This window comes from Dipteris shenzhenensis, chromosome 11, assembly GCF_047967505.1.
Source record: "Dipteris shenzhenensis isolate YYH24624 ecotype China chromosome 11, Dip_SZ_1.0, whole genome shotgun sequence".
Taxonomy (NCBI): domain Eukaryota; kingdom Viridiplantae; phylum Streptophyta; class Polypodiopsida; order Gleicheniales; family Dipteridaceae; genus Dipteris; species Dipteris shenzhenensis.
This window is the reverse complement of record NC_141606.1, coordinates 44,518,405-44,532,238: the sequence shown is the minus strand read 5'-3', so window position 1 is coordinate 44,532,238 and position 13,834 is coordinate 44,518,405. Positions and strand designations below refer to the sequence as shown.

At 40.1% G+C, this 13,834-nt stretch overlaps 1 protein-coding gene across 2 annotated transcripts in view; it reads right to left on the bottom strand.

The window, feature by feature from the left end:
• The window catches only part of LOC147897062 (glutathione S-transferase U20-like), a 118,348-nt gene extending 108,840 nt beyond the window's left edge, over positions 1–9,508 (bottom strand). Inside the window, exons 1-2 of one of the 2 annotated variants that reach the window (XR_015541761.1) lie at positions 9,098–9,508; positions 8,454–8,905 (exon numbers count right to left, since the gene is read on the bottom strand). Coding sequence is in view for 1 of the 2 variants with exons in the window: in XM_087381484.1 (XP_087237610.1) it covers positions 8,537–8,905; positions 9,098–9,412 (684 nt within the window). In the remaining variant the exon portion in view is untranslated. Of the gene's footprint in view, positions 1–8,420; positions 8,906–9,097 lie in introns of those variants that run through there. The other variant, XM_087381484.1, reaches the window with a different exon arrangement.
• Between the last annotated feature and the right edge of the window lie 4,326 nt (positions 9,509–13,834).

Below are 13,834 nucleotides of genomic sequence, written 5' to 3'. Positions count from 1 at the left end.
ATGTCAGAACCCACCACAATTCTATGAAAGAACCCACATCGAGAACAACATAAAGTAGTCAACAAACTTCACACATGCACCACATATGGGATCCATGATAAATATGGCGACAATCACAAGAGCTCCTCCTTTGACCAAGAGTATGTCATCTTCATTTAGAATTGAAACTTTGAACTACATGAAGCCCACTATCGAAAACCATCTCTTGCCCATAGTCCTATCACCATAAACAAGATCTCTTCCCATAATTGATAATAGGTACAGGGCTCCTACAACCGGCTGGGTATACACTATGTCCTTCAAACCATTATATGGAATTATTCACATACAGCACTCTCTTCATTCAAGGACCCATGAAGTTGAATCCTTTCCACCTTCAACCTTGTAGATCCCTCTCTGCTTATACGATGACTAACCAGCCCTGAATGCTCTTGCACTCCCATTATCTTCTTCAAGAAATGATACCTTCTTTTTGCGTAGTCATCATTCAAAATTCACCAGCTCACCACTGTGCTAATACATACTCCTGAGCTACACAAGATTCCCTACTTTTGCAGAGAACCTAGAGCCCATCTACTCCAATGTTTGCGTAGTCACTCTTCTCTATGTTCTCAAGAACCTGCAGTGTCATGGCTTCTCTAAGGGACCTGGCTCACATGCTTCCCTTCATTCCAAACACCCCACTTAACCATAGAGATACCAAGCTTCGGTCTAGTAACTCTCAGCCTGTGTAGTGGCGATGCCCTCCCATGAAACCAAGAGGCACTCAAAACATATTCTCTGTCATTCTCAGGCTTTTGTGTCATTATGAACCTCCAGTTAGCAAATGCGCTTCAAGCCTCGGGGGGGTCACTATGTATAAACTCTCTATACCATGTGCGTTCAAGGCCTATTTCTAAAACCCCTTATCTGTAAAATTTTCATTGATTAAATGTACCCCTTTTCTATACAAATCTGTAAATTTTTCCCAAAACTAATTTAAATAGTCCCTTATGTATATTTATTTCTGTAAATTTTAGAAATAAAAAATATCCTTCTGTTGAACTCACGTGATAGGGTTACATATGATGAGTGACCCCCCTGAGCTTCAAGCCACTACCACAGAGTTCGCTAACACGAAGCACCTGGAGCCCATATACTCCAAGCTCCTATCTCCACCCTTGTCTTTTCTTCATAGCAGCTCCCTCCATTCACAATCTTTTTGGTCCTCCTCCCCTCCATGATCGAGACCCCCTAGCTAAGGCCTCTACTAGTTCACGCATCTTCTCGGCCTCTCTCAGAACCATGCAGCCCCTCTTCCTTTTCGCGATGATCTCCTGTGTGCCCACAAACTCCTTCTCAAGGATCCCCATCTGTTGCGTATATCCCTCTCATATATCCTCGGCCTCCCTTTTCTCTATGCTCCAGCCTACATCAGTAGCGATGCCCAAGCTACATCCAGTAGCACTCAGTCTCCCTAGCAGAACCTTTGTCCCTAGGAACTACCCCCTTTGTATCTGTGATGGCCTTCTCCTCCTGCACAAGAAGCTCCCTTCCACGAGCTCACATGCCTCCTTCGTTGCTCATGGAGCTCCCCCCACCATCTGTGGTCCTCTCCTCCTCTATCTTGAGAGCCCCCGCCCCCCCATATTGATCCTTTTAGCAAGCCCTATAGTAGTGACGCCCCCACCGTCCAGGAGCTTCTAGCCACCACCTTCTATTCAGAAGCTCCTCCGTTTTCATCCTCACGCAGCCACAATTCATGCATGCTTTTTTAATTATAGCCATGTCATCAGCTTATTTTCACCACTCTTCCACTCTCCTTCCAACCTTAGACCAAGGTCATTAGTGCCTATTCCAACCTAGGCACACCACCTTTGCACATAACCTTCCAGCACATTTTTCATTACTTGATTGCCACATATAACCACACGTCCATGAAGCCCACAGAGCATGACATGGATGTTCATACAACTTGCAACAAATCGAAAATCACTCATGGCAAGATAAACACAAGACATAGGATGGTAATGAAAAGCATGTCATCCCACACCAATTGCTCCAGAGTGTCTGCTACAACCGCACTGCTTTTCATCATCTCCCAAAAGTCCCTGTAGAAGTATCTACCATTTATACATCAGTGAAGAGTCCTTTATGAGGGTGTCCATAACTCATAGCCACCACCACCAACTAGCTATGTACAAAGATATGCACCTGCCCATCAGCATGCAACAAGTGAAAAAAACATTTTTTCACTTTTATCCACACAACATGAAGGTCAACTTAATCCACCACCGGTCTGTAGGAAGGCAAGTGACTGGATTCGAGATTGGAGAGCTAATAGTGAGGAGCCTCCTCCTGGTATGGACCAGCTGTCTATATTTCATGAGCTTCCATATTGGGGCAAGTTACAAATCAATCACCTCTTGGATCCCATCCATATCTTCAAGAATGTTAGGGATTCTATGTGGGCACACTTTGTTGTTGGTGACAAAGACACAAGAGGAGTGCGAGAAGACTTGCACGAGATGGGTAGGATGCCTCACTTGTGGCCCCAAGAGCGTGTGCATAGAACTCAAGAGCATGGTTGTACAACTCAAGAGGGTGGTTCAGGAACCTAAGTGCATCCTCCTAGACTTGTTCTCTTGAAGGCACCATTAATCCTTTTCAAGGTAGATGAGGCAAGGGTTAAGGCAGATATTGCATCTTTTCGAACACCCACATGACACATGCATTGCCTGAGGGGAGAGTTCACAAAGGACAATAAACTTAGGCCTCAAGTCCCACGATTAGCTTTAAAGAAGAGTAGAACTAAGATTGTGATGCTTTCGTGTAATTTATATGATTGTGACACATTGTTATAACTCCTTTGTTGCTTGGGTAGTTTATCCTCCCAATTACAGTGAGAGGATGCTTATCAGAAGATGTTAGAACCAATATCTACAAGATCAATGGCATTGTCATGTATGCTTACTATCATATCACCTTCATTATATTTCATACAATTTTAAATGATGGGTATAAAATATTGAATCTTACAAGTGCATGTGGAATAGGTGGATCTCACAAAAAGAGATCTCTATATCGAGAATCAAGAGGGCTAAGGTGGACTCCATTGAAGCTGTGTGGTTGCTTGAGAAGCACTTTCCCTCAAGAATTATGATGACTCAGGTGCACTTGCTTGTACATGTAGTTGATGAGGTCGCCATTGTCGGAACCGTTCATAGTCATGGGATGTTTTTCCTTGAACGGTTTATGAAAACTTTGAAGTTATTTTTATGGAAAAGAGCTAGATCGGAAGCATGCATGGAAGAGGGATGGCTTGTGCAAGAGTCATTAGTATACATTACATAGTTTCTTGCATCCATGGATCCCAATATGCCACATGCTTGAAACATCAAGGACGATGATCATGTCATTGCGGAGGCTCCCCAAGGTAAAAGGGTTGAAAGAAAGATGAGCAAATAGCAAAGAGAGAAATTCAATAAGTTTTGTGTCCTTAATAGTCTCGAGATGCAAAGATGGGTGGAGAGATATGAAGTGGCCAAAGCAAAAAATAATAAATGAGAGGATGAGATTCAGAGTCATGCATAGGTGGAGGCATAGGCGGAGGGTGCTAGATCCACCAGACCTTGCTCTTCTCCCTAGAGACACGTCTCATGATTGGCTACAAGAAGTTCTTTGTGAAGTCGAAGATGATGGAGAGGACGTAACCAGATTGAGAGTGGGAGCTTGCAGTCAGATGTATGCCACATGTAAGTTTTCTATCTTTCTACTTAATTTGGGTATTTATGATCACAATCGCTACAAAATGCATCCTCATTGTTTTACTCATGTTCTTTTGTAGTACACAAGTACAGTGCATTGTTGTCACATGGACAGCATTTTTATGTGGAATGCATCGATTCAAGGAGAGTCACATGTGATTGTGGAGTCATGGCTAGCTTTGTACAAGATAGCTAAGCAAGTGCTTCTAATACCAATCTTCTCTCCTCGCAGTTAGACTATTGTGGGACCATACGTGACATCTATGAAGTTGATTTTTGATGATTTAGTATTTTTATTCTTGATGTCAAATGGTTTAGAACTATCTACAATGGTCCCAAGGAGAGCCAGCTATGGCTTCTTTACCATTGACTCCACTAGACCTTGGACTGATGAAAGTGATACTTTTGTTCTTCCAGAGCATTGTGAGCAGGTACATACTAATTAATTGACTAAAAGCTAATATCTTTGTTTTCAAACAAATGTTGGTAGATGTTCATATATGTATTTTTTAATACTTAAGCATAAATAAATATAATTACTAGCAGCTAATTTGTATCTTTAACGTAGGTGGCCTTTTATCCGAATCGTTTGGATCCAAGATGGTGGTATGTGGTCCAAGTTGCTCCTCGAAGTAAACATATTTTTGAAGATAGGAATGTGGATACAGAGATACCGGTAGGAGATCCAAATAATGATGTCAATGGTCTAGGGAAGAGGATAAAGATGATGATATGGGCCAAGAAAAAGGTGACAATAATGACATTGTAATGGAGGAAGGTGGAGATCACGACTTTGGGGAAGAAGAGGGAGAACTAGAGGCCAGTGAACTAGAGGATCAAGTTTTAGGTAGACATACAATAGGGGATGAGATGTAGGTGATCAATTGTATGTAAACCTGGAGATAGCCATATTTGGCACACAAAACTTGGCTCAAGATGAAGCCGTCGATGTAAATGCTACTGATTCATAGTTTTGACATTGACAAGACTTCCTATGTGTAATTTGGCCCTCACATTTTTATAGTGACATTTTGTACATTGATTTGTAAAATTGTATCTAAGTTCACTATCAATATATAAGTGTTTTGATCTCAATTTTGATGTACATACTCTTATATTTTTAATCTTTCAAACGACCAAACTTGTGGTCCAAAATTATTTTGGGACCCTTGGAAATGACGTTTTGTAAAAACGTCGATATGGAAAATTGTACCTAAAAGTCAGTGAAAGCATCAGTAAAAGCATCAGGGCAAGGGTTGGTAGTAGTCTCGGGGGGATCACTCATCATATGTAACCTTATCACGTGAGTTCAATAGAAGGATATTTTTATTCCTAAAATTTATAAAAATAAATATACATAAGGGACTATTTAAAATAGTTTTGGAAAAAATTTACAGATTTGTATAGAAAAGGGGTACATTTTATTAATGAAAAAATTTAAAGATAAGGGATTTTAAATATAGGCCTTGAACGCACGTGATATAGAGGGTTTATATATAGTGACCCCCCCGAGGTAGTAGTCAGTATGTATGTTGTTATGTATGTTGGTATATACCAACCCCTATACCTACATATATACTGACTGCTATTTTGACATCTACACCGACACCTTCCACGCTCGCAAATCGATATTCGTGCCCATGCCTGCGAAGCATCAATAGACACCATCAGAAAGAGGCCTGTGTCTTGTAGTGTGGGAGTAAGAAAAAACCCCCAAAATTACTTTTGAATCACTAAATTTGACCTCTTGTAGGGGTCAAAACAACCAAAATAGACGGCTGATAAGAATGTGCTTAAGAAAGCGATTTGGGCACTCGGCTTGGAGCCAAGTGCCCAAATCTCTTTGTTAAGCACAAATGACTTTTTACTATTTTTAGTATAGAATTTAATGGTTTTGGCATCACCATTGTGTCCGAAGCAGGAAAAGACCAACTAAAATTGGCCTCTCAGAAGAGTCAGACACGAAAGTGATTTAGGCACCTGCCCTAGACCAAGTGCCCAAATCACTTTCTTAAGCACATTCTTGTCACGCGTCTCTTTTGGTCATTGTGATCCCTTTGAGATGCCAAATTTAGTGATTTAAAAATCATTATGGGGGTTTTTGATTGCTCTAAACACAATGGTGATGCCCAAATCATCAAATTATGCACCAAATTAGTAGAAATCCATTTGGGTCCTTAGATGTAGCATTATGACACATTGAAAAACAGTCGAGCAAAAACTTCTATTTTGTGATTTGTATAAAGTTGTGCTTCTCACTCTAGAACTCTTTAATTTTTAGCCAAGAAAATAAGAAAATGATGAATTTCTTACAGAGCCTCAAAGTGAGCTCAATATTTTCCTAGTGTGGCTCTCAAAATGAAGATCTACATTGTGTGGATGGCCCAAATACTGTTGTGTATATTGCTGAATCCAATCAATAGTGATCAGTCTCATAGAGGATGACAGCTTTGGAGAGAAGCAAAAGCATGCGGACCTGAGCAAGTGACGCAACGGAGGACGCAATGAGCACCATCATGCAGAACTCGCAGAACTCGGGCCTCACGAAGATGGTGCGATGCAGTTGCGAAGTTCCTAGGTTCCAGATACAAATGTGCGGACCTGACCTGAAGGCTAAGGTTGTAACTTTTTGATGTGGCGACATGATGTGGTTGATTCGACTACTACTTTACTTCATTGATGTCCTTGCGGTTGAGAAGCCAATATTGTTACAAGTGTTTTTAGTGCCAATTATGGGCTGCTGATTAGTAGTAGTCCTAAGTTGCGACATGTTTTATTGTGAAGATGCAGTTTGCTGGTTGGAGAGATCAGTGTATGTTGTTGCGGGTGCTACGTGGGTTCTGTGCTACGAGGTCTTATTGCCGGGATGATACTATGGTTGCTGCTTGAGGTGCTACTGTGGCTATTTGGGGGCATGATCGTCAAACTTGAGCAGAGCCATTCGATTGTGATTTGGGAATGAGAGTATACGATCCTGCTGCAGACCGCAATTCTGATCCAAAACGAACGCAGTTGGTTATGCCCATGCGATCACAACAACAGGAGCTATCGATTTTTTTTGCTCGTTGCAGCTTGTACCTGAAACACAAAGAGGAAGAGAAGTCCCTTGCATCCGGTACAGAGGGAGACTGTGAGTCTTGTTGCAAAAAGTGCAGCATGCAGCAATCCTCAATCATGGCCCTCACAATGGAGATGATCAAATGGCAAAACAGGTTGCACTTCCAATTGAGGACCAGCAGGTGACTATAATGACGATGAGAACCGCAGTCTACCAAACTTAGGGAGCATGAGCGCCAGCATACATGATTCGAATGGTTTTTCCTCCTAAGGAAAATTTCTGTCAATGTACGCAAGACAAGCAAAAAGGCTGGCAATATCAAACAAGTGAGGCAACCTTTTTCACAAGAGACCTTTTCATGTAATGAATCATCTAAAGAAACAACAAGAGGGAGTATCTATTGCTTCACAATCGTTGCATGGCCCAAATGGGTAATCCTTTGGCCTAGAAACAAAAAAATCGCATATTTTCTTATTTGTTATGTTCACTTTTTTTTTGCAGGCTTTGATTGGGAGCACCATGTGATTATACCCTTTTTGGCGGAGGGAGTGAGAAACTTGCATGTAGCATCAAATTTGGAAATGGTGGCAATTGCCATGTTTGTTCAGAGGATTTTGCCACGCACTCTCCACTTCTTATACTTTTGGATTGCAAGGCTACTCTTTTGGATTGCAAGGCTGATCTTCACGTGATTCTCTGGCGCCTCATTCACTTTCATGCTTTATTTTTATCGGTGTATTGTTTGATGCTCGACACAAATCTGCTGCAAATCGAGCGAGCAAGAGTGTAGAGCCGAATTGCTCCCATAGCATGTGTGGTTCGATTCGGGTCGATCTCCCCTTTGTGCCTCAACTCCAAAACTTTGGTCTATTGGACTATGTCATTCTAGAGGCCTTAAGGTAGTGGTTGTAATCATGTTCCGCCTTCTTTAGCTTTTCCTTGTATCTCGTCTTAAGCCTTAACGGCTTGCTCCATCTATATTTGCAAGTCCTTGGGTAGTCATTTAAGCTATTTACTCTCTTTTTTACAAGTCTTTGGTTACATCTTTTAGAGCTTACAGGCCTCAAAACTTCTCCGAGTCCAACTCCTTTGGATGAGGCATTCAAGGACAAGTTAGGGGCACGCCTCTTAGATGATTTATATCATTCTTTTTGTTTGAAAAAGAGATGATCCTTTTGAGGAGTTTATTTGAATAAGGACTAATGAAGTCCACAAAACAAATCCTATTTACAAGATCTTTCATACTACTACCCTTTATTTGTGTCAAAACATATGCCTTTTTTGAGATAAACACTACCACGTTAATGTTATGCCTACAAATGCAACCACATATGACATAACCCTAACAAGTACTTGTTACAAGCAATGTGCCAAAATGGCAATCTATATGGAACAAGTGATGCAAACTTTTTTAAAAAGTAACTCAAAGTGCTTCATTCTTTTTGGGATAGTAGTTTGTGATTATCTATCACATACTCATCTTTGGTTCTCTCAACAATCCTTGAGAAATTTCATATAGTATGTGAGTGATCACCTCACATGAACAGTGACAAATAATAAAAGCGCAGCTACAACCAACTCTTCATAACTAGATAGGAGAGACATTGCCCTTTTTTTACATTTTAGATGTCATTAAAAAAAAAAAAAACCTCCACGTAAAGCTCCTATGAATAATTGCAAAATTTTATTACTACGTAGGGCAGACAGAACTTTGAAGCAAGCATGCCTCTACTCAAGCTCCCAATTGTTCCTTTCTGTAGTTGCACGACCATTCCATTAGTTTGTGGAAAGGGGCGAATTCAATGGCTTCCTTCACACTCGCACATTTCGACACAGTTTTCGTCCATGCTCTGAGATGAGGGCATTCTGTCTCATCTGGAAGCTTGAACCTGCCCATTTCTTCGAATACCTTGAGCCATTCTATATAAGATGCAAGGGTGACATCGACGAAGCCTATGCAATCGCCTCCGTAGTAGGGCTTCCCACCGCTCAAGTCTTGCAAGGCTTTGTCTAACGTGATGAAGGTCTCCGTCAAGTCTTTCGTGGCTTTCACTTGATCCTCGCCTTGGCATCTCAGAATCCGGGCGCCTGCATCATAGATCTAATGCAACCAACACGAACCTTCATTAATTCTGCTCTAAGAGTTTAGAAACGAGCTTGTAAACGAAGAACCATTTACTTCAGGCATGCTCTTTACTTGACTCAATATCAGGATGCACACTGAAAACAAAATTGCGCACTGGTATGGACGTAGATAGCTAAAATAAGGATGATCAGGCCTCCCGGTGCTCACCTTCTTATCGACGAAGTCTGCCCAGAAGCGCGCCTGTGCTCGTTCGTAGGGACCCTCCGGAAGCAATTTCTTCGAAGGCCACACTTCATCGAGATATTGAAGTATGATAAGCGACTCGGAAAGGGTCTTTCCGTTGTGGATCAAAACGGGGACCTTCTTATAAACTGGGTTGGACTCCAGTAGCAACTGGCTCTTATTGTCCAAGCCCCGCTCCAGGTACTCAAACTCAATTCCCTTCTCTTTAAGGGCAATCAGCACATGATGGCAGAAGATGCTGTACCATTTGCTGAGGAGTTTGATGTTGTCTGAAGGCATGGTGGGATAAAGGAGCTGAGGGCGCCACAAGAAGGAATGTAGCAGTGAGCAGGTATGGAAGAAGGTGGGCACTTTCGGACATATTTATCGGAATGCACGCACCATTGAAGTTTTTGTTATTTTGTGGTTGTTGGAATCCAGTTACCAGCTCTTCAATGCACGCACGCCCCACATTGAATTTTGAGTTTGTCTTTGGTCATCCATGATAAGCTTGTTTAAAAGGACACGTGACATTTCCAACCGGGAAATCAAAGGCTGATTTCAAGGTTGTACAGATTTTAATGGAATTCAACACTTTGCGTTTTATTAAATAGACTTTCAAAGCTTGCATGATTCTTCTTCTTCCTATATTTAAATGTTTATGCCTTCCTTTTCAAATGAGTATATCTTTATCTTTGTGATTTTAATTGCGTTCACTAAAATTCCATCGATTGGACAAGCCTCACAATGAAAGTAAGAAGCATAATAATACATACTTTGTTCAAAAGGTTGCAAGTTGACAACACACACACATGGGCCCGTGATTGCACACACACACACATAGAGAGAGAGAGAGAGAGAGAGGGAGAGAGAGGGACTCGTTACATTTGCATCCACACTATTCATAAGAAAATATGAAATTTTCTAAGTTAGCACTTTATAAGCCTAAAGAGTTGGCATTTGAAGATTTTCATTATCATTAAGCTTATATGAGGCCTATAGAAAGATAAATAGATTATTGGTTGTAAGCAATTAATGATGTGATGAATCAAACATTTTACAAGTACTAACGGCAAAAAAGTAAAAAATACATAGTTGAAGCCACCTTGCAGTGTCTCCATAGATGTATTGATTGGTTTTTGCTCCATTAGTCCACATTTGTATTGCATTAGAGATATTGATATATGCATCAAAACATCCATATTTTTTGTGTTAAGTAATTTCTCAATTTTGATTTTATCATATTTCGAGTCCTAAATCCTCTCACATGATGTTGTGCTACAACATTACAGTAGTGCAATTCTAGTAAATTTCAATAACATAGGATACTTGGTATGCTTTGTTGCATTTCTGCCAATAGCAGCCCATGTATCTAATAAAGTCCATGCCTTCCATCCATGAGGAGCAGAAAAGGTACTCTTGCTTCACTATCGATTCCTCAAATACCTCGTCATTAGTTGCTTTCTTCTTTTCACCATAACATGATGCTACCTTTTGGATTTCCAAATTTCCATAGTCTCTAAATCACAATCTAGGTGGAAAGTTGGCAGGTGCCAAGCCTTAAAGCACCTTAAAATATCATCATAAATAACCCTTATTTTAGGTTTTCAATAACAAAGGTACGAAAAGTTTTTTGAAATGCAATGGCACTATTTAAATTTCGCTCATCAAGCTCTTACCCAATTTAATACTTCTCCTATACATATTGCCTTGAATTAATGATCGAAGGGCATAGAGTTAGGCATCTATGGGTCCAAAGTAAGGAATGATATGAAAACCCATGTAATCATCAATTGAAACATTTGTATTGACTTGATGCTTATAAATAAAGCCTTTTAAAATTCGTTTAGTTTCTACTTGAATACAACTCATGACAAATGGGATATCTACATACTTGTGTTGAAATTTTTTCTAAAAGATGCAAGTATGGCTAAGATATCTACCATAAAACGAAGATAAGAAATAAATTCAAACTTGCAAATCTTTCCAAACGAATTTGCATTATTAGCCTTTGTAAATGCCAACAATGACTCCAATGATTCACAAATCTTATGAACCACTTGGTGTCTACTTAGTCATCAAACTTTGTGAATACAGCTCATATGCAATACCCCACATCCAAACTCATTTTCTAGAATTTCCAACACATATTAAATTCTTATTACGCTTCTTGAAAATAATGCAACTTTTGAACTCGTGCACTGGCTCTTTAATTGCATCTACAACTCATAAACTTGTTTCATGTGCAATGTAGTGTATATTTGACATAAATGGATTATGTTTTTCAACAAAGTTTCCAACCCTCTATTTTTTCCAATCCTAGTCCTAACACTATTTGAAGCAAAGCAAATCACTCATTTCATATCAAGAACATATTTGGAATATCAATGCCACCCATTCCCCTCCTTGCATCTACACTCATATACTTGTCTCATGTGCAATGTAGTGTATATTTGACATGAATGGATTATGTTTTTTCAACAAAGTTTCCAAGCCTCTATTTTTTCCATCCTAGTTGTAACACTATTTGAAACAAAATAAATCACTCATCTCATATCAAGAACATATTTGGACTATCAATGCCACCCCTTACCCTCCTTGCACCTACGTGGTCTTCTTAGTCTCTGTCCCTTTTGCTAATATTGGTTGTGGCAATTGGTTGACTTGCTTCTCTTTCCCATTCAGAGGAGCCCTTCGTCCTCTTGGTTACTGCCATTTAATGCTGGTCGACCTACTTCATATTCATACTCAGATGTTGCTCTCAATGCTCTTGTTCATTGTTACTATTTGAGAAGGCCGACCTGCTTCGTTGATCTATTGAGGTGTTTTGTTTTGGGTTTGGGTGTAACAGAACCCTCTACTTTGTTTGCTATTCTTTGTTTCCCACTCACTTCTCTTACCCATAAAATCTCTTTGAAAAAGTTGGAAAATGTCTTTTGGGCCCCCCTTTTAAATTTGTCAAGACTACAACATTGGAGGGTTTCCACAACTCTCGTCACAACACATCGGAAAAGGATAGGTAGGTTTATTATTTGTAGGTGTTATTGGTATGCACAATGCAAAACACTTATTAAATTCATGTACAGAAATCCATAAGATCCTGAGAACTGAAAGAATAATTAGAACAAAATCGGAAAAGAAATGGCAATGAAAGAACACCTGTACACATAATTCTTGGAGTCAAAACTATAGCTATTGGTGCACACTGCATACAAAAACTCGCTATTCATGTTTTGTCTTGAAAACTACATGAATATCCTTCTTGAATTTGCTCGAGTCATTACAATAGTCCGATAATAGTACAACCTAACAATATCATCGTTGGGACAAATCTCCAACCTTGCTAACTGTTATAACTGAACACTACAAAAGATAACACATCACCATAATATATTCTATATTAGTCTTTTCTTGGGATGATGACCTGGTACCCCTCAACACCTAGCACTCCCAATGGGTAGACTTTTTGGAACAAAAATATGAAGACATGGACTCTTCTACTGGAAGTATTCCTTGCTGTATTGCAAGTTAATCGTCTGGGTGTATTTAATGCCAATGTTTTCTCTGGTTCTTAGCAGGGTGGCATCCTCCCATTGAGAGACACCTTCATCGGCGGGCTAGTCTTCCATTTTTTGTGACTCGGTCTCAAGTTCTGTAATAGTTTGCTCATCATTCTCTGTTTTGTCTTCAACATAAGTAATGGGGTTGGTAGATGCATTAGGTGGCACATCCTAGATAGTAAGGTCTTCCCCCGTAGCTGCCTCCACCAAAATCTGGACATTAGAGTTAAAAAACTCTACTTTAGAATCAAAAAATAATTTGTTTAGTTGGGCCAGCATCTTCTCTATTTGTTGGGACATGATATCATATGCATACATAGTGGAGGAAAAGGCTTCATAAGGTCGCTTTGCAATCACCATGAGCTGGTTCTTCAAATTTGCCCAAAGACTCTGTGTGGCTTCAATTAACTGCATTTTGAGTTCATCAATTTCAGTGGATGACATGAAAGTGCTATCAACTTCCTCATTCATTTCTTTTAATGACTATTCTACACCTTTGAGTGCTCAGATCCTCTCCTTGAGGATTTTGTTTTCTATTTGCATGTTTCAGTGGTCTACTGCTAGACTTTGGAGTTGCAAGAAGAATTCAGTCTTCATTTCCTGTAGCCACTTAGTCACTATGGGCATGCATTCCTTCTGAACCCTTACTTGTGCAAGCAATTTGGACAAATGTTTCTCTTCTGAGTCTCTGTACTGCTAGTACTCCTCTTGCAGCTTTGCCAATTCCTATTTGTAGTGTGCCAATTCTTATTGCTGCTGGTGCTACGTTCCACCTTTTTCTTAAGGGCATTGTTCTCTTTCTGCGGTTCTTGAATCTGCTTGGTGAGCTGGTTGTTTGGAATCCCCTTTTGCTCATGAAAGGATTTCAAAACATCCATAGTATAGTGAACTTTAACGACAGACACATTACCCATGATCTTTGCAGTTGAAGCTAGTTGTGGTGGAGACTATTGATAGTCTGTCGCTCTCTTTGGTGGTGTGATCATGAGCGTCTCTAGATCCTCATCAGCTCCTCTGAATTGCTTGTTAAGTTTAGTGATCGGCATCTTCTTTAGGATGATCTTTGTTTGCTTCAGTTTCTTTGAGTCGGATGTACTGGCCAACAGTTCTCGTCCTCCTATGGGAGTATCTTGGAGACTATTGGCTAAAGACTTGCCATAAA